The 26467-nt window shown below is 37.0% G+C and overlaps 4 protein-coding genes and 1 pseudogene across 9 annotated transcripts; all 5 read left to right on the forward strand.

Moving 5' to 3' along the window:
• The first annotated feature begins 477 nt into the window (after positions 1 to 477).
• LOC112519822 (UPF0061 protein azo1574-like) lies at positions 478 to 5787 on the forward strand. 2 transcript variants are annotated; one of them, XM_025128117.1, is made up of 8 exons: positions 478 to 756; positions 1719 to 1828; positions 2709 to 2765; positions 2838 to 3152; positions 3684 to 3931; positions 4183 to 4489; positions 4578 to 4851; positions 5272 to 5787. In XM_025128117.1, exons 1-8 carry the CDS (start codon positions 568 to 570, stop codon positions 5524 to 5526), a joined length of 1755 nt encoding a protein of 584 aa, XP_024983885.1. In that variant the 5' UTR covers positions 478 to 567; the 3' UTR covers positions 5527 to 5787. The 2 variants fall into 2 exon arrangements, with proteins under 2 accessions (XP_024983885.1, XP_024983886.1); XM_025128118.1 differs by having other exon boundaries at positions 2853 to 3152.
• Positions 5788 to 8000: 2213 nt separating this feature from the next.
• Positions 8001 to 9647, forward strand: LOC112519417 (octanoyltransferase-like). 4 transcript variants are annotated; one of them, XM_025127518.1, is made up of 2 exons: positions 8001 to 8055; positions 8841 to 9647. In XM_025127518.1, exon 2 carries the CDS (start codon positions 8842 to 8844, stop codon positions 9526 to 9528), a length of 687 nt encoding a protein of 228 aa, XP_024983286.1. In that variant the 5' UTR covers positions 8001 to 8055; position 8841; the 3' UTR covers positions 9529 to 9647. The 4 variants fall into 4 exon arrangements, with proteins under 4 accessions (XP_024983286.1, XP_024983287.1, XP_024983288.1 ...); XM_025127519.1 differs by having other exon boundaries at positions 8046 to 8187; XM_025127520.1 differs by lacking the exon at positions 8001 to 8055 and adding an exon at positions 8067 to 8615.
• Positions 9648 to 11324: 1677 nt separating this feature from the next.
• Positions 11325 to 13903, forward strand: LOC112520264 (G-type lectin S-receptor-like serine/threonine-protein kinase LECRK3). The gene is made up of 2 exons (XM_025128563.1): positions 11325 to 13793; positions 13877 to 13903. Exon 1 carries the CDS (start codon positions 11361 to 11363, stop codon positions 13752 to 13754), a length of 2394 nt encoding a protein of 797 aa, XP_024984331.1. The 5' UTR covers positions 11325 to 11360; the 3' UTR covers positions 13755 to 13793; positions 13877 to 13903.
• A 4192-nt stretch (positions 13904 to 18095) lies between these two features.
• Positions 18096 to 23875, forward strand: LOC112518978 (G-type lectin S-receptor-like serine/threonine-protein kinase RLK1). 2 transcript variants are annotated; one of them, XM_025126826.1, is made up of 2 exons: positions 18096 to 20157; positions 23728 to 23875. In XM_025126826.1, exons 1-2 carry the CDS (start codon positions 18112 to 18114, stop codon positions 23827 to 23829), a joined length of 2148 nt encoding a protein of 715 aa, XP_024982594.1. In that variant the 5' UTR covers positions 18096 to 18111; the 3' UTR covers positions 23830 to 23875. The 2 variants fall into 2 exon arrangements, with proteins under 2 accessions (XP_024982594.1, XP_024982592.1); XM_025126824.1 differs by lacking the exon at positions 23728 to 23875 and having other exon boundaries at positions 18096 to 20609.
• LOC112518979 lies at positions 22173 to 23853 on the forward strand (annotated as a pseudogene).
• Positions 23876 to 26467: the final 2592 nt, after the last annotated feature.

Consider the following 26467-nt stretch of genomic DNA (forward strand, 5'->3'; position numbering starts at 1 on the left):
TTATAATATAGATAAAAAAACCTGGAGGATATAATAGAAAAGTATTTAAAAAGTTGAAGGGTTAAAACTAAATATATTATTGGGTTAAAATTGAAAAATAAAATAAATAAATTTTAATTATTTTATTATTTCATATAGGTGGGGTATAAAAAGAGTAGGGTGAAAAAAGTAGCATGGGTGGCGTTAGAATACCCCTAGAATTAATCTGAACATTCCATTAAAATTAATTTCAACTTTTTACCTGCTCCATTCCTTTGGTAAAATATTCCTATGAAGATTCCAATCCAGAATTTTGTCAAACCACAGGGACCAAAACTGTAATTCACTCTTATATTTTTTATGTACATCTTCTACTTCAAAAAGTACAACCTCTAAAGCACAAACCGCGATAGCAATGCAAAGTTGTAACCTGTCTCAAAAGTATACAAGTAAACACAGAAGCAGCAATGCTTTTGCATTTGGCTGCCGCCTTACTCTTCCCCTACCAAGTTCTCCACCGCCTTCCGCCGGCCATCGCTTCCTCTCTTGCCCATCTAACGTCTTCAAACTCTGTTTATTTCGACTAAAATGTCGTTGGGATCACCACCGCCGGCTGTCGCTACTGCTGTGTCGGATGATTCGGTCACCGATGGATTGGAGAACCAGAGTTCGAGTGAAAATGTAAGGGTTAAGTTGAAGCTTGAAGATCTGAATTGGGACCATTCATTTGTTCGGGAGTTGCCAAGCGATCCCCGAACCGATATCATTTCTCGCGAGGTGAATTTTCGACATTTAGCAATAAATAACTGCAAAGAACGATTTCCCCTAAAGTGTTCAATTTTCCTCTGTTGCTTGCCTTATTGAAAGATATGAAGAATTGTGTGGACTTGTATGTGATTTTAGATCTCGAATTCAGGAATTTATGTTCTTAAACTATCTTGTAAGCTGTCATTCATGGTCAAGTTTCCATTGTATTAAGAGGGTAGGAATATAAAGAACTAAATAATGAGTGAATCTTTGCTTTCCTAGGTTGGAAGATAGTAACATAAGTTTTTAATTTGCAATTAGGGCTTGATTTTATGAATCCACTGTAGTTAATCGGGGAACTTTCGTAGAGCAGCAAGATTTGAGTGATCCTATGCCCTATGCCTGCATTATTGTTTCCTTGAAGTTTCTTGATATTGGGTAGTACATATTGGGCATTTGCGAGAGGGCTCAAGTAATTATTATTATGTTGGTCTGAAATTAGCCTATAAATAACAACAAAACAATAAGTTCAGCCCCTTTTGTGCATCTTAAGTAGACTCAATGGACAATAAAGGTGTATCCACCCTGTGTGAAACGTCTGATGCCTTGTGGGAGTGCTCATACATGATACAGCATGTCATTCTCTCAATTGGATGTCAAAATTTAGCAATCGTGCCTGTATATAAATGCAATGGGAGATGTAATTAATGATGTCTTAAAATCCGATCTTTCTTTTGAGACGATGAAGCAAACAGTCGGCAGCAGGCTCCCAAATAGAATATCATTTTCGGTTGGGAAGGTGATTTTACAGCATTTTCACTGTATGATCAATTATTATTTGTAAAAGATCACTCTTTTGTTATTCTTCAGTTTTAGATTTTCAAGTAGTAGTATTTTTTGATGTATTTTATATGCTAGTTTTAAGCTTTGAACTAACTTGATACAAAGCAAATTCTAAAAATCTGGTATGTTATTGATGAATTTTGTTTCAGGTGCTTCATGCTTGTTATTCAAAAGTTTCACCATCTGCTGAAGTAGAGAACCCTCAGCTAGTTGTGTGGTCTGAATCGGTTGCTGATATTCTTGATTTAGATTCTAAAGAGTGAGTTCTTTGTATATACAGAAAGTACTTCTTGCAAGTTCATATTTGATGTCCAAAATGCCTACCATGATAAGGCTCATTCATGGAACCAACAATCTATCGTCTGTATATAAATAGAAATACTGTTTTTCTCTTGTTATTGTCAGTAGTTGTAACATCTCGCCCGATAATAGGAGACTGACTTTGTTTAGCATAGAATTAGTTCACCATCCTTACCTTTTTTGCCTGTAACTATGGTATATGTGTTATTTGGCCCAACCAGTTCATAGGGTTTTCCTTTCCACACGAAACATTAATTGTAGACCTTCTAGCCAATGGGTGTAAGCTGCATAACTCTCAAAGGAACTGATAGCATATAGTGGGATTCAAACCTTAGACCTCACATGTATTTGGACACAAGGCTACAAGGGATTGATTGCTAGGTTAGCCCCTTTGGATTACCTTTCTTATAATAACCACCCCTTCAGTGTCTACCTTAATATGAGTATATGACTATACGATACTAGCAACAATTCTACCAACCACCACCGCTTTGTATGGTGATTGACAAGTTGACCACCTTCTTACCATCCGATGAGTTATACAACAGAATCCATAACAAAATAATCAATTTTCCTTCTTAATGTTGCCTTTCACTTTTTGTGTTTTCTTATTCCGTCTGCGCCCTCTAGCCTAACTGCAGCTCGTCATATACATTCATTATAATTTCGTTCCTGTTTTGGCAGTAATTGTCTTCTATTACATATTTTCCATATATGAGATGGACCATTTTATGGAATTTTGTATTTGTTCTCTTCTCTTTAGTTAGCTGGCTTGATCTATATCACCATTCCTGTTTGAGAAGATATCATAATCTTGAATTTTGTTATGGCTGTTGCAGATTTGAAAGACCAGATTTTCCATTTCTGTTTTCGGGAGCTTCTTCTTTAAAAGGAGGGTGAGTGGCATTCCTCTTTGTCTACATTTCTTAAGAGCTCTTTTTTCAACTTTAAAATGTTGATGATGTCAGTTACTTGTCACTCAGGCTGTCTTATGCTCAATGTTATGGGGGGCATCAATTTGGAATGTGGGCTGGCCAGTTGGGTGATGGCCGGGCAATCACGCTTGGTGAACTTCTGAATTCCAAGTCGCAAAGGTGGGAGCTTCAGCTAAAGGGTGCTGGGAAGACTCCGTATAGCCGGTTTGCTGATGGTTTAGCAGTTCTACGTAGCAGCATACGGGAATTTCTTTGCAGCGAAGCAATGCACAGTCTAGGAATTCCAACTTCTCGTGCACTTAGCCTTGTAACGACTGGAAAATTCGTGAGCCGTGACATGTTCTATGAGTAAGTTCTATGAAGTAGAACATTATTTCCATTTTAAATGGCTTAAAACATCTCATGACCATTGTCCAGTTTGTTATGGCTTCATGATTTTTTCTCCAGCCGCATATTTATGACTTATACTATACAAAAAGATAAAAGAGACGCACTTCAAACTTTAAGGTCAACTTCCAAAATTTGAACTAAATATTTTTGGTATGATTTATGTGGCTTTATGAATAAAATTTCCATAACCACATATGATAATGTCGTAAAGATACAAATTGAAAACATTTCAAGCAGATTAGTAACAAGACCCCTAGCGGTCTGGAAAAGTGATGTATTAAGTTTGACCTCAATAATCCAAGTGCATGTCTTGTTTTTTGGACCAGGAGTAGTATGTTTCTCGTTCAATTTTGTTTGTCCCTTCTATGTTATGCCATCTTAGCTAATACTGCCATACTGGTAGAGGAGCCAAGCAAAATAACTCAACTGTGACAGCTTACCTATTAAATTTTACGCCTGATGATAGCATTATTTTCTGTCCAAATGCAGTGGCAATCCAAAAGATGAGCCTGGTGCTATTGTGTGCCGTGTTGCCCCATCCTTTCTGCGTTTTGGCTCATTCCAGATACATGCTTTAAGAGGAAAAGAGGACCTTGGCATTGTTCGAACTTTGGCCGATTACACCATTAAACATCACTTTCCTCGTATTGAAAACATGAGCAAAAGTGACGGTTTGTCTTTCTCCACTGGGGAAGGAAACAATGCTGTTGTGGATCTGACTTCAAACAAGTATGCAGGTGAAGATTTCAACTTAGATAAACAATTGAATGCACACTTTCTTATATAAGAAATTCCCTTCATTGTGCAGAAGGAATTGGTATTTTAAACGTTACATGCTTGTATTTCCAAGTCGTCTATGTGTGGATTTGTTGTTTATCTGTAGGCAGAGTGTCGATTTAGTAATTTGACAGTGCTTTCTATCGACCACGTATTTTAATCTACATCTTGATCTTTTCCTTATTGGGTTTCAACTGATGGATTTTTTCAGCTTGGCTGGTGGAAGTTGCTGAGCGTACTGCTTCTTTAATTGCACGATGGCAGGGTGTGGGGTTCACGCATGGTGTGCTAAATACCGACAATATGAGCATATTAGGGCTCACAATTGATTATGGTCCTTTTGGATTTCTTGATGCCTTTGATCCCAGTTTCACTCCGAACACCACAGATATTCCAGGGAGAAGGTATTGCTTTGCAAATCAACCCGATATTGGCTCGTGGAATATAGGCCAATTTGCATCAGCACTTTCAACTGCACAGCTAATAAACAAGGAAGAGTTCAATTATGCGATGGAAAGGTAAACATAAATCTAATGAGTTCGTTACTATTCTTTCTTACTCAGCTAAGCTGATTTTGAAGCATCTTATGTTGTTGATTCACTGCAGATATGGTACTAAACTTATGGACGACTATCAGGCCATAATGACCAAAAAAGTTGGCCTTTTAAAGTATAATAAAGAACTCATTGGTGAACTGCTCAACAACATGGCTGTCGACAAAGTTGATTACACAAACTTCTTCAGATTACTCTCCAACATCCGGACTGATTCCAATGTTCCAGATGAAGAATTGCTGGTTCCATTGAAGGCTGCTTTACTAGATATTGGCAGAGAGCGAAGGGAGGCTTGGACCAGCTGGGTAAAACGTTATAGAGCCGAGGTAGCATGGCCACTAAACTTGTATTTAAAAATTGACGTGTTGTTTGTTTTCATGTGTCCCGTCACAGTTGTTTTCAGGGGAAGTTCAAATGAAAACCATAAATACTTTGAAAACCTGATAACCGACTATTACATGTATTGCTCATGATGAATAAGATGCATTGTTCATGACGAATAAGATGCATTGTTCATGATGAATAACATGCATTTTCATAATTCATGATATCATGCATTTTCATAATTCATGAATATCATGTATATTCATTATGAATAATTTTCATCATGAATATCTATCACAACTTTCCTCATAAATAAAGCATGAATAGTTGGTTCCTATGTTCTCAAAATATTTAGGGTTTTCATTTAAACCTCCCCCATTGTTTGTAACGCTTATTGATAGTCATTTCCTTTTATGGTGCAGCTATCTGCTATCGGTGTTCCAGATGAGGAAAGGAAAGCTTCAATGAATTCTGTGAATCCAAAGTACATTCTGCGGAACTATCTATGCCAGAGTGCGATAGACATGGCTGAACAAGGTGATTTTAGAGAGGTGAGACGACTGCTAAAGGTGATGGAAAGGCCATATGATGAGCAACCGGGTATGGAAAGATATGCTCGTTTACCTCCTGCCTGGGCTTACCGTCCAGGTGTGTGCATGCTCTCGTGTTCTTCGTGAGCGTTTTGGCTCACAAGCATAACATGTGCATAACAGTTAAATTATGTACGATTTCAGGGGACTTTTTCTTTTCTTTCGTTATAGTTATAAATGAGGGTAGTAATATGTCTGGTGCATTTGTGGAGTCGTTATTTGGTATAGTCAAAAGGATAGAGGAACTTGCTGTGAAAATGGTACATTCTTGCGGATTTCTTGATTTCAGTTCTGTAAAAAGGTATACCCTTGTGTGGGATTTACTTGTACGATTGGTTTGGTTTGGTTTGGTTTGGTTTGGTTTTGATGCTACTTTTCTCAAATGTCTTTTCTTGTTTATACGTACCGGAATCTGTTCAAATTATGCATTGAGAATGTAAAAAATAAGTTTTTATGTTGATGTGAGGGGAGAAAATTAATAGGTAGAAGTGTATTTAGTAATATATATAAGTAACTAAAGTTGAGTTCTGGTGAGGAGGAGGGTTAAAAATGAGAAGCGTAAGAAGAGATCTCCACCCTTAGATGCACATTAGGATAAGATGTATCGAGATGAGATGCACCGGGATACAACGGATTAATCCCCGTATCAAGTGCGGTTCATGAACGGGTTTGAAATTAAAGATGATCAATGATCGAGATCCTTCCTTACGTTTCTCACCTTAACTCTCTTTCTTATGAATAAACAGACTACTATTGAAATCTGTTTACGGTTCTAAAGCCCCCCACAATGGTGAGTTGGTGACTTGTGTTTGGTTTTTAAAAAAGCAGCCCAACTTCGTAATTTGTATTATCACTCCAATTTAATATTTGTAAGATCATTATTAAAAATCAAAATTAAATTTATTGGTAAATAATTACCTAGACTGCATCTAGTTAGATGTATCAGATACTAATTAGCGGTAGAGAGGGTCAAAAATCGATTTCAAGCCTGCCCAAATTGGTCTCGGTCCTAAAGTTCTTTCCCATAAACGGATACGTTCAAAATACACCGGCTCGGTCTCCATGGTATGTAACCGGTCCCAAATTGTTCGTGGGGTTTTTCTAATTGGTTTTTAATACATACAAAATTATTTTTTGAAAATCTTTTAGAAATTATAAATTTTTTATTTTAATAAACTTTAAAATATATAATTGGATCAATCAAATACATTTAAAAAATACGTTTTTATTGTAATTTGTAACTGATCTTCAATTAAATACATTTAAAAATACACTTAAAGTACATCAATGTAATCCTAGAAAATTGTTCCTTGAGCTTGAAATCTAAGAAGAGAACATCATCAATACCGTGTTCATCATCATAGTAAAATTCTGAGCAAGTGCTGTCGATAATGATACCTGGCGACGTTAGGTTCATGGTGCCTTCGTTTTCTTCAACCTCTTCAAGTTCCATTTCTAGTGATGTCATGTGTTGAATTCTTTCATTGTTATCCAATTAATCCTTTAAGCATATAGAACACTCCCGGACTTCGGGCTTAGTCTTGTCCATGCATCGAAATGATCCTGCCACTAAGGAAAAAAGCGGACTCCGAAACTACGGTACTAGCTTAGAGTGTTAGTATATCTTGGGCCATGACGACTCAATCCAATGTGATGTTATGCATATATAAGAATTTGCCAAACCGTGTGGCGCAGTTTATGCATCACATGTTAACGAAACAGAATTAGGCAAAAAAAAAAAAAAACATTTGTCCCATTTCATTACATCACGTCTAAGAGTTTGACGACTTACTGGCTTGTAGCGTAGTTGTGGCATTTTTTAGATGAGGTTTGTAATGTGTCAAAATGTCAGAACGAAAACCCAACTCGAGTGACATATTGTGTTGTCATTTGACAGTTCAATTCGGCATCGAACATCCATATTCCACCTTGATTATCAAGTATAAGTTGATATGAATCACCTTTTGCCGACCTCAACCCCCCAAAATGTTTTTTCTGTGTGACGCTTCAAGGTTGAATTTTCTTCGGCCATAAGGAGAGCTTGACACATTTTACATTGTGCCTTTCTTTTCCCGTTTGTGAGTACGACTATATTGTAAGATCTCCAAATCTCGGAATTTCGTCCGTGGTTGGTGGAAACTTTGACAATGGTTTTGTTGGATGCATCATGATCACCCACCATCTTTTAAGTAATAACACAAAGAAAGAGAGAAAGAGATGAGAAGTAGGACTTGTTAAAAACTGAAACCAAATACAAGCCGAAATCACGAATTATAGCAAGAATTGTGATGTTTTTTTACATCTGTAAGTTAGTATCTTCTACCATACACCATATGACCTATATATAGTTTATAGAGGGTAAAAAACAAAACGTTCAAAGAATGAAAAAAAGGGGTCATATAACCGTTCCCAACAACTATAAATCAGTAATATTTTTTCAGAAAAATGGGGACCGGCCCAGTCATCCGGCGGTCCTGGACTGGACCATTTGCCTATCTCTAATTAATGGATTGAAAATATATAACTATTTTTTATATAATATAGTAGATTCATTTCCTTATAATCCATTCCATCTTCTTATACTGCGGCTGTAATCTCTCTTTCAGAAATTTAAAGGTAAGCGTTTCTTAAAGATTTCATCTTCTCTAGGGTTTTGGTTTTCATTTACCGCCCATTACCTGTTTGTTAAAATGCCCAACTGGGTTTTCTTCCCACGTCTTGCCATTCCTGATATCAATTTACGCGCAGGTAATCGGTGTTGATGATGTTACTTCAAGTCTTCAACTGTTTACCCAATTGAAACAAAGAACTAGTTAATCTTAATCACATGGGTAGACTTCTGTTCTTGAAAACGGAAGGATTTGGGAGAAAAATACAACATAGGCATGTGCTTTGGCAAATGGCGAGTGAATTGCGATGGTGTTGGATTCTAATTGCCAAATTTTATTATCTTGGTTTCGTCTTTGATCCTCCCTCAATTCCAACAAAGGAGCCATATGTTGACTTTAGATGTCGAATGGGTTTAATTTTCAACTGTGAAACTTTTAATTGCATCAAACATTAAAACTAGTGGTGGAGATAATTGGTGTTGGATTTGCACCCTATCTATATACTTTTGAACAGCAAGCTGGAACTGGATTGTATTTCAATAGATGTATGATCTAGGCTGCACATTTGTAAGTTAAAATGAAATTAATTCCTTTAAAGGGAAATAATGCTCGAAAGCACCAAATTTGACATATACAATATGCTCAAAAGCACCTGTGGAATTCAGTCTGCCTGTCTTATTCTTTAACTTGTTTGCTCTTTTTTTCCCTCGAGTTCTAGTTTGATATATACCATCTAACTTGCAAATAATCATGGGCGAAAAATGTGATATTGAATGTTGGTATTTGTTTCAGAATGAGGATTCCAAGAAAGCTTGAGGTTTGGAGATTAGGCAGAGTCAGTTACTTGGAAGCACTCAAACTACAGGAAAAGCTGGCTTCCGATAGGAAAATGAGTAAGATTCCTGATACCCTTTTGTCGTTACAACACCCTTCTACATACACCCTTGGAAAACGCCGAACTGATCACAACTTACTAGTTCCTGAATCTGAACTAAAAAACATGGGTGCTGAACTGTACTACACACAGAGGGGAGGAGATATCACATTTCATGGCCCTCATCAAGCCATCTTATACCCTATTCTTTCCTTAAGAGATATCGGGCTCGGTGCTAGGAAATACGTAGAAAATCTTGAGTCAACCATGATCGAATTAGCGGCTCTATATGGTGTCAAAGCTGATGGTCTAAGGAAATTGGAGACCGGAGTGTGGGTTGGGGAGAGAAAGATAGGTGCAATCGGGGTTCGAATTTCTTCTGGGATAACGTCTCATGGATTGGCATTTAATATTGATCCTGATTTGAGGTACTACAAGCATATTGTTCCTTGTGGGATTTCTGATAAAGAAGTTACTTCTTTGAGGAGGGAGACTGATATGGTGCTACCTGATGAACAAGTGATCCAGGACCAGTTGGTTTCTTGTTTTGCTAGATTATTTGGTTATAGTGATATTATTTGGAGGAATGGATCATCAATATTGTAGACAGTGATTCAAATCAGACATAACCCAAGTGTGTAGATCGAGGGTGGAATGTTTTAATGAATAAAGTTTTGATTTTTAAAACAGCATGATGGTTTTTTACAGTAATTATTTGATGTGAATTAGTTGTTTTAGACTTATGCTCTTTCACTTTCTTGGTATGACGCTACATATGTGTGGGTATGATGTGCACAGACCTTGCGTCTATCTCAACTCAACCATAATTACAAGGATACAAGACATGTGAAGGTAAAGAGCATCCCGATGCAAGATATGTATGTGTGGGTATGACCGCACTTCATCGATTGTAGGTCATTCTTCTCATGTTTCTTGGCGTTGCAAACATCGATATGCGACAGCTGAAAACTTGCTCAACCTTCTTGGTTCGAGATTTTATCTTTTTGGTGATTAGTCTTGCCTGCGCTCGAGTATTTTTTTTATATATTCTTTTATCAAAATATCGTCCTCTCGTATGGTCGTTTACAATAACCATATGTGGCAACAACATTAGTAATCAAAAAAGTGTTCTGTTGATTTGCAAGAAGTGTCCTACACAATCCGAAACCGGGAAATTTTGCATTTCATTTCTCACATGATAATTGATAAAGATGTATATTCATGTTTTTTCATATCATGGTGTATTGTGTTCTCTTGCCACATGATTATGAAGGTAATCCAATGCAGAGAAGCACAAATGCATAGACAAGGATTATTGTCACAAAACCCTAAAAGGGTTATAGTGTTTTTCGTGTTGATGTCGTAAAAGCATTGCGATGTCCATGTAGTTCTCGTTCCTTTCAAACCTAGTAAATCTAGTTGTTTTGCTCTCGATTTTGCCTTCGAATCTAGAGTGCGTTTTGGATTTTCATGGGTCTTCAATTCTGCAAAAACAAAAACTTGAGCTTTCCTGTTACTTCTTGATTTGGGTTCTATGATAATTAACTAATAAAAAGATAATTTAATTATTTTTATAATTATTTATAATATGTTTTTCTAAAAAATTTGTAAAGAATGAATTTCAATTATGTTCCAAATCTTACAAATCAAACACACCAAATCGAGTCCCTAAATATCTTGCTAGAATTGCTACCAACACAAAGTTACCTGTATCATTCATGAAACCATATGCAAGATCAGAGATGGACCCAGAAGTCCATAATTCTCTGCCTTAAGGACCCAGAAGTCCATAAACCCGGAAGGCATTTTAGTCTTTTCGATCCTCCAGATACCATAGGATTTGTTTCTGGATACCAGATAATGGTCTTGGGTTTAGGGTTTATATTAAAAATTCTCACTCCAAGAGACGCAATTCCATCTGGAGATTATACGAGTACAACTTGTCCCAGAGTGTTAAATCTAAATCTCTAGAGAGTAGATTGTTTTCGTGAAAAAAAGACTAAAATGCCTTCCGGAAAAAAGAAAACTACATTGATTACTTTTACATATGCATCTCCTAATTGGTATTTTTTTTGTTGGGTTTAACCAATAATTCACATATGAATCGTATCTGAACCTTCCCCTTATCAGATAACTAACCAAACAAGATTGAATATTATAACATGATTATTTTCAGCAGCCTCAGGAGTGTTTGGTATTTGATATCGACAGTTTGATGTTTGTGTTTAATTAGTTTACGTTATCTGCATGGTGTTTCCTGATAACTCTGGAATCTGTACATGGAATCAACTGGTCAACAAAAGGCTATCATTTAGAACCAAACCCCTCCTGCTATAAAACACTCAGGTGTGCGAAGAATCAAGTATCTGGAATCCAAAATTCTTTCACTTGAATTCCTCTACTTTTAACTGTCATGCTGCAATTCTAGCAATTTCCAAATGCAAAGACTCCCATATCTCATTCTGTTTCCTCTTTTCCTGCCACTTTTAGTTATCGGACAACAAACAAACGGTTCGGTATCTGTTGGCTCATCCCTCTCAGCTACAGACGACGCCAAACCATGGCTTTCACCTTCTGGTGATTTTGCCTTTGGGTTCCAACGAATTCAAGCGAACGATAGCTTCTTGTTATCCATATGGTATGACAAGATACCGGACAAAACCGTCATCTGGTATCCAGAAGGAGGTCCTACAGTGCCTAAAGGATCGAAAGTTGAGCTAATCAATGGGCGTGGGCTCGTACTGAGTGATCTTCAAGGCGTAGAGGTATGGACTTCTGGGTCTGGTTCAGATATTGCATATGGTGTTATGAATGATACGGGTAACTTTGTGATTGTTGGTAACAATTCTAACAAGATTTGGGAGAGTTTAGATTTTCCAACAGATACTATGCTGCCTAGTCAAGTTATGGAGAAAGGCGGAGTGATTTATTCGAAAATGAGTGGAACAAACTTCTCTAACGGAAGGTTCCAGCTCCGTCTGCTTCAAGATGGGAATCTTGTTCTCAACACTCGAGACATAGCTTCCAATTTCGCTTACGCTGCTTACTACGCCACTAGAACTGATGATTCCTCCAATCAATCAAATTCTGGTGAACAACTGATCTTTGATGCAACCGGATACTTGTATATTTTGAGAAGAAATGGCAAAAGATTCGATCTTACACCAAGCCAGGAACTTCCGTTAGGAGACTATTATCACAGAGTTACGCTAGATTTTGATGGGGTTTTGACCCAATACTATCACCCCAAGGGTTCCGGTAACAATTCAAGCTGGGAAATCGTATGGTCGTATCCTGAAAACATATGTCTTAGTTTCCGGGGAGCTGAAGGTAGCGGAGCTTGTGGATTTAACAACGTCTGCAGCCTTGATCAGGATAATCGACCAAAGTGCGAGTGCCCACAAGGGTTTTCATTGCTTGATCCCAGTGATCCATATGGTGACTGCAAGCCATATTACTTTCCAAACTGTGAGGAAGGTGAGTCCAAGGGAGACGCTTTCGATTTCGTGGAGCTCACTGATATTGACTGGCCAACATCGGATTATGTCATCATGAACCCAACTAGTGAACAGGATTGCAAAAATGCCTGCTTGAATGATTGTTTCTGTGCTGTTGCAATTTACAGGGGAAATAAATGTTGGAAGAAGAAGCTTCCGCTCTCCAACGGAAAGGTTGACGATTCACTTAACGTGAAAGCTTTTGTTAAATTCCGAAAAGGTGATCTTCCTCCTTCGACCCCTCCCCGTTATTCAAGAAAGACGAATGATCGACAAACCTTGATAATTGTGGGATCGGCCCTCTTTGGTACCTCTGTGCTCGTAAACGTAGTACTGATCAGTGCGATTTGTGTTGGTTTCTTCCTACTCTATCAGAAAAAAGCCGGGAATCTTAATCCAGGTAGTAACACTATCGAAACAACTCTTACTCATTTTAAGTATCGACAGCTCGTCCATGCTACTAATGGGTTCAAGGACGAACTGGGAAGGGGGGCTTTCGGGATAGTCTATAAAGGTGTAATAGGGGCAAACATCGTGGCGGTGAAGAAGTTGGATAGGGTGGTTCAAGATGGCGAAAAGGAATTCCAGACCGAGGTGAATGCGATTGCAAAGACTCATCACAAAAACTTGGTGCGGCTTCTTGGCTATTGTGATGATGGCGAGCAGCGGCTGCTGGTTTATGAGTACATGAGTAATGGTACGTTGGCAAGCTTTCTTTTCGGAAACATGAGACCCAGTTGGAACCATAGATGCCATATAGCATTGGGCATCGCAAAGGCACTCGCATACCTTCATGAAGAGTGTAGCACCCAGATCATCCACTGTGATATAAAGCCTCAGAACATACTTCTTGATGAGTACTACAATGCTCGGATTTCCGACTTTGGATTGGCGAAGCTTTTGTCGATGAATCAGAGTCGAACGAATACGGGAATACGAGGAACGAAAGGATATGTGGCTCCGGAGTGGTTCAGGAATGCACCGGTGACGGTAAAGGTGGATGTGTACAGCTTCGGTGTGTTGTTGCTAGAGATTATTTCATGCCGAAAGAGTGTGAAGGAGTATGGGAATGGTGATGAATATGGAGTAGTGATCTTGACTGATTGGGTCTGGGATTGCTATCAAGAAAACAGATTGGATTTGGTTGTTGAGAATGATTCAGAGGTGTTAGATGATGTGAAGAAACTAACGACGTTTGTGAAGGTGGGTCTTTGGTGTGTTCAAGAAAAGCCAGGTCTGAGGCCAACGATGAGGGAAGTCATCCAGATGCTTGAAGGAGTTGTCGAAGTAAGAGAACCTCCATGTCCATCCCCTTTCTCTGTCACCTTGAGCTAATCATCAAATTGGATTTGGATTTTATCGATCTGGAAATTGGTATGATTAGGTTGAAATTTGAAAATTAAGTTGAAGATTCCATCATACATCGTTGCTTCTTCTTTAATCTTGTGGTTGTACAGAAGTTCATGTAGACTTGTTCATCGATGCTCAACTTCTTCATCTGGGTCGCTACTCTGTTCGATCGGTCAGCGTCGACTCATCGGTGTTAATCGTGGAATCAGACGACCGGACCTGGTCTCTAACAAATTGGTCTTCCACTGTTCCATGTTTACAAGATCCAACGGTTTTCATTCATTTGATTAACGGGTGTCAAAAGTTTCTACTAACTCCATTTGAAGGGTGAGTTGGTTGGTATGTTCAGACCTAGGGTGTACGTGGGTTGGGCTGGGCGGTTTACAATATTTTTACAACTCAATCTAATTATGACGGTTTGAAAAAATCTCAACCCAATACCCATTCAAAATTATAACCCAACCCAACCTAACTCGTCTGGGATGAGTCGAGTTGAGTTGGGTTGGGTTGGGTTGGGTTGGGTTGGGTTGGCGGGTTAGTAGTTACATAATATTTGACGAATGAAATAATTTATAAAACTTAAGTTTATAGATCATTCTATAAAGCGTTCTATCTAAAAATGTTGCAATAGGTTTATAGGATGTTTTATCACGTTTCAACAAGTGTTTTAGAATGATCTTTAAATAAAATGTCGTATTAGTTATTTTATAGAAATATTTTGAGAAGTGTCCTGTAAACTTGTCTATTTATAGGACACTTTTGTTCATATGATACTTTTTCAAGTTGTGTCGTATAAAATAACCATCATGACATTTTATTTTAAAAACGTTATAGAATTTGTTAAGACGCCTAAAATCATCTTATAAACATATTGCAACTCTTTTAGATAAGAAATTTTCCATGTTTCGTCCTATAAAGTATCATATTAGGACGGTTAGACATTCTAGACATCCTATAAGATCTAATGTTGTTGTAGCGAAAATCTATAACTAAGCATTTTCTTTCCACTAAAGTACAACACAAAATGACGGGGGTATTTAGATTGATGGATTCGTCAACCAAATATGTATCAATATCATTCATATTCTCCGACATATCAATTTGTTGTTGCTGTAAAAAAGTTTTCAATAATTTTCCCTTATTAATTAGATTATTTGTCATTATTCTTTGATCGTAAATCTCTTTTGGTAACCTATACGTTTAACTAAAATGAAATGCAAACATAATATCAATAAAATTATATAAAAATTTATACATTATTAATATATATATATATATATATATATATAAATAAAATTTATAAAAATTATATATTAGCAGCGGGTTGGGCGGGTTGAGGCTTTCGGATTTCAGATTGCTTTGGGTTCGGTTTGGTCGGGTTTCTAGTTGATATCGGTCAGGTTCGGGCATTATTATAATGCAAAAAGTATATATAAATTCAAACGATTTTGAGGATGAATTCAGTTGATTGAGAGTTGATGAAATCGATAGTAAATTTAGAAATTAGAAAACAAATCGACCGACAATAATTTAGGATTTTCAAAAGGTAATTACATAAATAAATATATTTATATAATATTTAAAATATATATGTAATGTAATATTATTTTGGGTTTTCAGACTAGTTGGTGGCCAAAGAGCAAACCGACCCGAACCCAAATATTCCCTGTAAAAGTCGGGTTTCGGGTTTTTAGATTTCAGGGTATTGCATAAACGCTTTATTTGGGAAAGGGGGCTTTTTGGGTTGTCTACAAAGGTGTGATGGGGACAACCATCGTGGTGGTGAAGAAGTTGTCTACGAAATATAGAAAATGTTGGGAAGCAGAGGAGCAGCATGAAGCTGAACAGAAGAAGCTTGAGAAACTCCAGAAGCAAATCCACGAAGAATTAGGTAGGGATATGTTTTTTTTCTTTAAAATTTTACCGATTTCTTATAGGTGAAGGTTGATCTTGATTTCACCAGTCACTCACAGCTGAGACAAAGATAAATAATGAAGAATCTTGTTTATAAATATTTTATATAACAAACGTTAGCATGTCCAAGTAATGAAGAATCTTGTTTATAAATATTTTATGCTTCTACACTTTTAATGAATTTATTTTCTGAATTTAATAATAAAAACTTTAATATATAATACAACTAAAAAATAGGGCCACATTCATCTCTTTGCACAAGGCCTTCAAAATGTTAGTATTGATCCTGTCTTTGGTATGCAGGGAGGACACGATAGGACAACGTTTGGTAAGAAATGACAGGATTGGACAAGATAGAACTGGTTAAAATGACCAACTTACCTTAATGAGATGTTTAATGTTTTTTTTAATTATCAATTTAAATGAAAATTAACGAATACTAATCAATCTACACTTCACATCCATCACTCCATTTGAAATTTTCAAAAAGGGACACTACAACAAAATCGGATTTATAGGACATAATTAAATTTTAGGTGTCTTGATAGACCGTTTTATATGATTTAAATTTATAGGGCTAAACAATAAAACATCACATCTAAATATGTTGTAATAACTTTATAGGATGTTGTTGGACGTTTTAACAGGGGTTTTAGTACACTTTTAATACAAAATGTCGTATCAGTTATTTTAATGACACTTCTCACACATTTTCTATATGACACTGGTTTTTAGAGATTTTCAAACAGTGTTACATGAAAGAGCAAATACGACATTTTTTTTATGAAAATGCCCTAAAATGTTCTTTTTTGGGGTTCTAAACAAAAGGCATAATATGACTAAAGGAAATCTGTTACTTATTGCTTTCAAGACAAGTAAACTTTTTATTCTTAAAGCAATTTCGCCCCTACTATAGATGCTTTGAAACTGTCGTTGTTTTGACACATGGCAGCAACAACGACGGACAGATTGTCACATCTGTTCAAACAGGCACATTTTGTGTAATGGTCACTGTTGGTGACGCCTCAAACCGACACGACTGTTGAAGGAAGTGCCAATCTAATTAACAACGACGTTCAGCCTCTTTCTGAACCGTTTCCAGCACCAAGTGGAAACAATTGGATGCCATTGTTCTCTTGGATTTACGGCACCATTACGAGGCCCTTCTTTTCACTATCATCCAACTCGGATCCACCGCTCGTGATGCTTGGCTTCGAGGAGCTCGAGCCGCTGACTTGGAGAATCAGTTCAATCCCATTAGTCTTGACAATTTCACAAACAACTCAAAATTTTGGCCGACGTTGATGAAACGGTGAGCGACCAACGTCTTGTTCTCCAATTAGTTAATGGCTAAAAGGTATGAAGAACACACTGTATGTATAACCATGAATTAAATCAAGTATACAATATACAGGAAAACTGATACGTACCTTGAATTGCAGATGAAGAAGAAGCATTCCCTGTTCTTGCTGGTTGTTGTTCCATTCTTTATAAGATCCACTTCTGCATATCTATCCCATGATGGATTTGGTCTCAATAGATTTTCAGTGTTCTTTATAGAGAATGAACGATGTTGGCGCCAAAAGGTTTATATAACCCTTCTCCAAATTAGAGGATCTGAAGATACGGTTCTGTTCCATCAGAGAACCGAATGGTAACTGTCACCATTAAATACCACATCATTATACGGTACCTTCTTTCTCTATATTTTCGTTCAGCAATATACCAATGTAATAGCAACATATTTAATTGAATCATTAATTGCTGATTCTTAATTATATTGTTCTCTACTGTTATACATATATAAAAGTATATATTACAAATGGCTTCAACCATGACTACGACACTGTTGGGAGCATCACAAGTCAGCAGTCTCCGCTGCCCTCTTTTCGACCGCGACTAGAACACTATTACAAACTATTCTCTAAGTAGGACTTCAAAAATCTTTTTGTCGACTTAAATCATTAATCTTTATTTTACATATATATAGACCCCCCATTAATTTTGTTACTGATTTCTACCAATCTCAATTCCTATGGCTTTACTCCTACTGCGTCTGATCTTTGTAACTGTTTTCCTACGTTTTGTAGCTGCGCAACAGACCAACGGTTCTGTATCTGTTGGTGCATCACTCACAGCAACCACCGATGTTTATTACAATACTTTTTATTTACATTTGTTGAATACATTTTGATGTTGATATATAGATTAAATACGATGAATGATTATGTGGGTGGTCAAATTAATGAGGTAGGGACAGAGACTTTTGACTTCAATTTAGAATTGGTAGCGTGTTTGATGGGATAATTAGACGAAGAAAAAGCAGCCCAAAAGTCTTTCTGTTGACTTCAATCATTCATCAGTTTTATATATGTTTTTAGGCTCCCCAATGATTTTGTTATTGTTTCTACCAATCTCTCAATTCCTTATGGCTGAAGTCCTACTGTGGCTCTTCTTCGTGACTACTTTTCTGGGTTTTGTAGCTGGACAACAGACCAGCTGTTCTGTATCTGTTGGTGCATCACTCACAGCAACCCCCGGTGTCACACCATGGCTTTCATCTTCTGGTGACTTTGCCTTTGGGTTCCGACAACTTCAAGGGAACGGTAATTTCTTATTATCCATATGGTATGACAAGATACCTGACAAAACCATCATCTGGTATCCACAAACAAATGCTACTGTGTCTAGAGGATCGAAAGTCGAGCTAATTGATCGGCGTGGGCTTGTACTCACTGATCCTCAAGGCAGAGAAGTATGGAGTACTTCCAGCTCTTTTTCTGATCTTGCATGTGGTTTTATGAATGATACTGGTAACTTTGTGATTCTTGGCAATAATTCTGGCAAGATATGGGAGAGTTTTAGTTATCCAGCAGATACTCTGTTGCCTACTCAGGTTATGGAGATGGGTGGACAGATCAATTCGAAAAAAAACAAAACAAACTTCTCTCGTGGAAGATTCCAATTACGTATGCAACCAGATGGGAATCTTGTTCTTTATACTCGAGATATATTTACCGATTCCATTCATGATGCTTACTATGCCAGTGGAACTTTTGATACCAACAATTCAACAAATTCTGGTGAGCGATTGATCTTTGATGCAACGGGATACATGTATATATTGAGAAGAAATGGCCAAACATATGATCTTACTCAAAGAGACACACTTCCTTCTGGAGATTATTATCACAGAGCTACTCTAGATCCTGATGGGCTTTTTACTCAATACTACTACCCCAAGAATCCCACTGGAAATGCAAGTTGGGAAGTTATATGGTCTGAACCAGAAGATATATGTTTTAAGGGGGATATAGGTAGCGGAGCTTGTGGGCTTAACAACGTTTGCAGCCTTGATGGTAACCGGCCAAAGTGTGAATGCCCACGGGGGTTTTCGTTGCTTGATTCCAATGATCCAAATGGTGACTGCGACCATGATCTCAGTCCAAGATGTGATGAAGGTTATGCGGGAGATCTGTTTGATTTCATCGAGCTCAATAATACTGATTGGCCAGGATCTGACTATGCGCATATCAGACAAAGTAATGAACAAAACTGCAAACTTTCTTGCAGGGAAGATTGTTTCTGTGCTGTTGCGATTTTCCGGGACAACCAATGTTGGAAGAAGGCAATTCCTCTCTCCCATGGAAAGAAGACTTCACAATATGTGAAGGCATTCCTGAAATACCAGAAAGATGAACGTCCTCCTCAATGCCCTCCTCGGATTTTAAAAGAAAAAGATCAGAGAAGCCTGGTACTTGTTGGATCAGTTCTTTTAGGTACTTGTGTGTTTGTTATTGTAGTATTGACTGGTGTGATTTGTCTGGGTTTCTTTCTAGTCTACAAGAAGAAACCCAGAAATCCATATGCAAGTAGTAAAGCTGCTGAAAGCAATCTGCCTCGTTTTACTTATCAAGAGCTAGTCGAAGCTACTAATGGGTTCAAGGATGAACTGGGAAGGGGGGCTTTCGGGATAGTCTATAAAGGCGTAATAGGGACAAACATCGTGGCAGTAAAGAAGTTGGATAGAGTGGTTGAAGATGGCGAGAAGGAATTCAAGACGGAAGTTAACGTCATTGCAAGGACTCATCACAAAAATTTGGTGCAGCTTCTTGGGTATTGTGATGATGGTGAGCAACGCCTATTGATTTACGAGTACATGAGAAATGGCACTCTCGCAGCCTTTCTTTTCAAAGACATGATGATGAAGCCAAGTTGGAAAGAGAGGAGTTATATTGGTGTAGGCATAGCAAAGGGACTCGCATACCTCCATGAAGAGTGTAGCACACAGATCATCCACTGTGACATAAAGCCTCAAAATATTCTTCTTGACGATTACTACAATGCTAAGATWTCWGATTTTGGATTGGCAAAGCTTTTRTTGATGAATCAAAGTCGAACAAATACTGGAATAAGAGGAACGAAAGGATATGTTGCTCCAGAATGGTTTAGGAACACCCCCGTCACTGTGAAGGTTGATGTATTCAGCTATGGCGTGTTRCTATTAGAGATCATTTCATGTCAAAAGAGTGTGGTTTTTGACAGTGATAAGGAAGATGTGGAAGTTTTAACTGATTGGGCATGGGATTGCTATCATGAAGGTAGAGTGGATGCAYTTGTTGAGRATGATAKGGAGGGGTTAGAYGACTTGGAGAGAGTAACAACATTTGTGAAGGTTGGTCTATGGTGTGTACAAGAAAACCCTTCTTTGAGGCCAACCATGAGGAAGGTAGTCCAGATGCTTGAAGACTTTGAAGTGACAGATCCTCCATGTCCATGCCCTCTATTTGGTACCTCCATCTAATTATCAAATAGCTCTGCCATTAATGTGTTGGTAACTTGTTCTATATTTTAATTGTTTCCTACTGTTAGTTGTAATAAATAATTCGATCTATATAGTTTAATGATCACATCTTGAGAGGTTTAGCCCATAAATGTTTGAACTTCATCACTGAATAACACAGCAGGCCATCACATCTTCAGGAACCTATGCCCTCCATGATTATAAGCCATCACCAACCCAAGGACCAAACCTTGAGGGCTAGCTCAACCGTCATATATATAAAGCCTAGCCCTTGTGGCTACTCCCAGAGGTTGTCATCATTCAAGTTTCGTCAGGTCCGATTGAGACCAAAACATACCATCATCTCCAGACTCCAGAGGTTAAAACTGTGAACTAAGAATACACCCCAAAGATCTGGCGAGGACCACCACAAGAAAATTGGGTTTATAGGGCTTAAGTTTACAGGACCAAGATCTGGCAAGAATACACCCCCATAGATCTAAACGTCTTAATAGCATATTTTATAGGAATTAAGTTCATAGAACCAAACTATAGAGCTGGACTGACACGGAGAATAGGAGTGCTAAAATGCAGCAGGTGTGAAGAAATTGCAGTGGTGGGAGAAAGTATGGATACACACAGTTCCCGTGACACTAGCCATTTCTTAGTATCTAATAGGGACCAAAAAATTTCGTATTATATTAAGGGCTAAAACATGTATTAATTAATTACTTTGGAAAAGAGAATATGTAAGAAGTTAATTGTCCATTTATTTTATAGTATTGTTTATTGTTTCTCTAAATTTTTTATCTAGTACGAAAATCTAAAACTACTTGTCTAGAAAACCTTGATATACAATTTTCATTATTCAGTTTCCATCGACTCTTTTGATTATGTCATCCACATGGATTATAATTTTTATATAGTAGATTTCTTATTATTAACTAAAAAAAACTCCTATATTTTGAAAAAAATTATCAACTATATGAGACGGTCCAACTTATATTTATATCAAGATTTCAAAACGACCCTTGTCTTTTCATACACTATTGATTGATCATTACCTAATATTGAGGGCATGAATCTTAAATACTCTCCTATCTCCAAAACAAGAATACGATCTCAAGCTATAATCAACATAGGCTTTTGATTCTAAAATTGGTAGTTCCGAAAGTTTAAAAACAGTGATGAAAAACATTAACCAGAGGTGAGATGGAAACCCGATTGATTTATGGATTTACATAGAGTTTTACTTTGAATAGTTAACATTATGACCTCAAATGATGTCAATCTATATATTAAATGTATATCAAATGATGTTTTTGACGATGGAACATATTAACGATGTTATGTAAAACTGAAATGGTAGACAATATTAATTTAGAGATAATTACCGATTGACTTTGCATCTAGGAATACTCTAAAAAAAGAGTTTTATACGAATTATTAGTATTTATTGAATTCAATGTTATTTCTAATGATAAAAACGATATATTATAGATTTTTTCATATTTATCGAGTCCCTTTTTTTTACGTCTCGTCCACGGCTTAATGTCATCTCCAACGATCTACAGCAACACCAAAGTGGGTTTCCATGAAGAAATATTTAGGCCAAATGGCCAAGATTCTGTACCACCACACAAATATGATGATCGGGATAATGACATATTTTCAAACCACAAAAGACATGACACTTCAAACGTCTATGTGTTGACTTTAAATCATTCATCTTGATTATATATGTTTTTAGACCCCTAATTTTGTCATTGTTTCTACCAATCTCAATTCCGATGGTTGTAGTCCTACTGCGTCTCATCTTCCTGATTACTTTCCTGGGTATTGTATCTGGACAACGGGCCAACTGTTTTGTATCTGTCGGTGCATCGCTCACAGCAACACCCGATGTCAAACCATGGCTTTCATCTTCTGGTGATTTTGCCTTTGGCTTCCAACAACTTCAAGGGAACGATAATTTCTTGTTATCCATATGGTATGACAAGATACCTGACAAAACCGTCATCTGGTATCCGGAAGGAGGTCCTACGGTGCATATAGGATCGAAGATTAAGCTAACCAAAGGGCGTGGGCTCGTACTGACAGATCCTCAAGGCAGGGAGGTATGGAGTACTTCCAGCTCTGTTTCTGATATAGCAGGTGGTTTTATGAATGATACTGGAAACTTCGTGATTCTTGGCAAGAATTCCCGCAAGATATGGGAGAGTTTTAGTTATCCAGCAGATACCCTGTTGCCTACTCAGGTTATCGAGATACGTGGAGAGATCAATTCAAAGAAAAGCAAAACGAACTTCTCTCATGGAAAATTTCAGTTACGTCTGCTTCCAGATGGGAATCTTGTTCTTAATACTTGAGATGTATTCACCACTTTACCTCTTGATGCTTATTATATCAGTGGCACTCGTGATGCAGACAATTCCGCATATTCTGGTTACCAATTGATCTTTGATGCAACTGGATGCATGTATATATTGAGAAGAAATGGCGAAAGATATGATCTCACTCCAAGAGTGGCACTTCCTACTGGAGGTTATTATCACAGAGCCACTCTAAATTCTGATGGGCTTTTTACTCAATACTACTACCCCAAGAATCCCACTGCCGATGCAAGTTGGGCAGTTATATGGTATGAGCCAAAAGAAATATGTTTCGGTGGGAGTATAGGTAGCGGAGCTTGTGGGATTAACAATGTTTGCAGCCTTGATGGTAACCGGCCAAAGTGTGAATGCCCACAGGGGTTTTCGTTGCTTGATTCCAATCATCCAAATGGTGACTGCAACCGTGATTTCAGTCCAAGATGTGATGAAGGTTATGAGGGAGATCTGTTTGATTTCATCGAGCTCAACAATACTGATTGGCCAGGATCTGACTATGCGCATATCAGACCAAGCAATGAACAAAGCTGCAAACTTTCTTGCAGGGAAGATTGTTTCTGTGCTGTTGCGATTTTCCGGGACGACCAATGTTGGAGAAGGCACTTCCTCTCTCCCATGGAAAGAAGACTTCTTCAGAATATGTGAAGGCACTTCTGAAATACCAGAAAGATAAACGTCCTCCTCGGTTTTTAAAAGAAAAAGATGAGAGAAGCCAGGTACATGTTGGATCGGCCGTCATAAGTATGCATGTGCTTTTAATTGCCATATTGACTGGTGTGATTTGTCTGGGTGTCTTTCTAATCTACAAGAAGAACGCCAGAATCCCATATCCAAGTAGTAAGGCAGTCGAAACCCATATCCAACTGTGAAGGTTGATGTATTCAGCTATGGCGTGTTGCTATTAGAGATCATTTCATGTCGAAAGAGTGTGGCTTTTGACAGTGATATGGAATATATGGAAGTGTTTTTATAAATGGAATAAAACTTCCTTCTAAAAGCTTATTGAATAAGCCATTACCAAACATGTCAAGTATAACTAACAGAATAAGCTGAAATCCCATTAAGTTCATTAATCTGCTAACAAACAGCCATTAATCCACACACAGAGAAAGATTGTAAAATACCATTTGATCCATCTGGTATCACTTCTTGATTATATTTTGGCCAACAAAAAAGGGGTCTGAATCCAATTCCCAGAACCTTTATGCTTTCTAAGCAAGAAACTATGAGGTGAAAAGTGCAAAAAGCCTAAAATATGTCATCTTCTTCACCCATCTAAGACCCATGACCCGTTTCTTTGACCCATTTCTATATCATCTCAAAACAATGCCATTTTCAGCCGTAATAAAAAGAACTACTGGAATCAATGCGATTTTTATAACTCATATTCCTATGGTTTTTTAAATTTATGATTAAACCCAAACCAAAACATCCCCGTTTGAGGCGTTCAAAACTTCAATCGAACCACCATTGATGGTGCTCGATCTCAGTGGGGGTTTTTAAGTGATTTTAGGCCACGATTGACCCAACCAATAGACTCAGATACGTCCCATAACAAGTTTCATGCTAATAATTCAAGATTTAAGGTTTAATTCGCACCTGAGATTCATCGTCGAGCCTTCAACTCGAACCCCAGCTTCGAACACGAAAATCTCTCCTAGAACTCAACGATTCTTTAAACGATTTTTGGGTTTATGCAAGATAGGGATGATTTAGGGTCATTTTATGGGACTTAAAAACAAGAACTCAAATCGAGTCCCAATAATGAAGGGAAAGGCCGAAAAGGTCCATTTTTCATGGTTATTATTATTATTATTATTATCAGAGTAAATTAAAAATTTCTTCATATTACGTTTTTATGATTTACATTTTATCAGGCTTAAATCCCTTCTTTCCACGTTTTATAATGCGTAGGTCCACGTGTTCGCCGGAGATGACAAGTGGGGTTAATTTAGTAATATAAATTATAAATGATAATTAATAAAATCACTTTTTTAGAAAAATTAATTATTATTATAAAAGAAAAATTATATTAAAATAAAACCAACTTTCACCTAATTTCTATTTTGAGGAGCCAACTTTCAAAATCGTCATTTTGTAGAACCAATTTGTACCTGATTTTTATTTTGGAGAATCAACTTTCAAAATTGTCATTTTAAAGAACCAATTTGCACCTGATTCCTATTTTAGGGAACCAACTTGCAAAATAATTATAGAAAAATAACTAAAATTCTTTTTTTTTCCAAAAATTAATGCAATAGAATCTATTTTTCATTTCAAATCTCGTTTTTTTTAATTCAGATATCAAATTGAACATTTTTAAAAAAAAATCCAAATTACCACAATAAAAATTGTTTTTTACTAATGCAAAAAAAATCAATTTAAATGAAAAAAGTTAATTGATGCAATTGGTTAGATATAAAAATCTTGAATGTGATATTTAATATTTATTTTTTATTGCATCAATTAATTTTTTTCTATTAAATTGATTTTTTTTTTGCATTAGTAAAAAATAGATTTTTGATTTACAAAAAATTCAAATAGATCCCAATAGATATTGGTTGACATCTCTTCATCCGCAAATAATTCTCGATGTGAAAACACAGAGACAAAGGGTGGATCGACTCATCAAGTTCCCATTGAAATAGGATTTTTATTGTTGTAATTTGGATTTTTTTTAAAATGTTCAATTTGATATCTGAATTAAAAAAACGAGATTTGAAATGAAAAATAGATTTTATTGCATTAAGTTTTGGAAAGAAAACGAATTTTAGTTATTTTTCTATAATTATTTTGCAAGTTGGTTCCCCAAAATAGGAATCAGATACAAGTTGGTTCCTTAAAATGATGATTTTGAAAGTTGGTTCCCCAAAATAGGAATCAGGTGCAAGTTGGTTTTCCAAAATGACGATTTTGAAAGTTGGTTCCCCAAAATAGGAATTAGGTGAAAGTTAATTCCATTTTAATGCAATTTTCTCTATTATAAATATTTATGTCACTCTTTCTTTTTTAAATTGTAACTGTCCCTTTTTTTATCCGCACCCTCAAATATTTCGTAATACCGAAATCATAATGTGAACACAATAAAACAATAAAGTTTTAAATAATGAACACACTGAAATCACATTGTGAACCCTTTAAAATAATAAGATTTATATTGTTAGGTGTATATGCATATTGTGAACGGCATATTACAATGTGCACGCCAACTAAGGGGTTAAACACTTACTTGATAAGTGTTTGCCGGATAAATTTTTTCATCGGATGAACATGAGAAGGGCCAAGAATCTTATTGGGTAAGAGTGATGAAAATGATGGAGAGTCTTACCCGGTAAATGAGGATGACAACTCTTACCTAGGTAAGTGCTTACCCAGTAAATTGTTGAATTCGATATGTTTTGATATACTAAAATCTGACGCATCAAAACACTACTAGAAAACCAGGTATCAGCGACGACTATCAGCGAGGGAATTTTTCCCTCGCAGATCAGCGAGGGATCAGCGAGGGAAATTCCAAAAAACACATTCCCTCGCTGGGAAAAATTCCCTCGCTGATCAGCGAGGGATCAGCGAGGGATATTCCAAAAAACTCATTCCCTCGCTAATCCCTC

This window comes from Cynara cardunculus (assembly GCF_001531365.2).
Source record: "Cynara cardunculus var. scolymus isolate 2C chromosome LG 10, CcrdV1, whole genome shotgun sequence".
Taxonomy (NCBI): Eukaryota; Viridiplantae; Streptophyta; class Magnoliopsida; order Asterales; family Asteraceae; genus Cynara; species Cynara cardunculus.

Coding starts and splice junctions, on each gene's coding strand:
- LOC112519822 (XM_025128117.1), top strand. CDS start 568: ATGTCGTTGGGATCACCACCGCCGGCTGTCGCTACTGCTGTGTCGGAT. Junction 3,153..3,683: donor AGCCGTGACATGTTCTATGA/GTAAGTTCTATG, acceptor GTCCAAATGCAG/TGGCAATCCAAAAGATGAGC. Junction 4,490..4,577: donor TTCAATTATGCGATGGAAAG/GTAAACATAAAT, acceptor GATTCACTGCAG/ATATGGTACTAAACTTATGG.
- LOC112519417 (XM_025127518.1), top strand. CDS start 8,842: ATGAGGATTCCAAGAAAGCTTGAGGTTTGGAGATTAGGCAGAGTCAGT.
- LOC112520264 (XM_025128563.1), top strand. CDS start 11,361: ATGCAAAGACTCCCATATCTCATTCTGTTTCCTCTTTTCCTGCCACTT.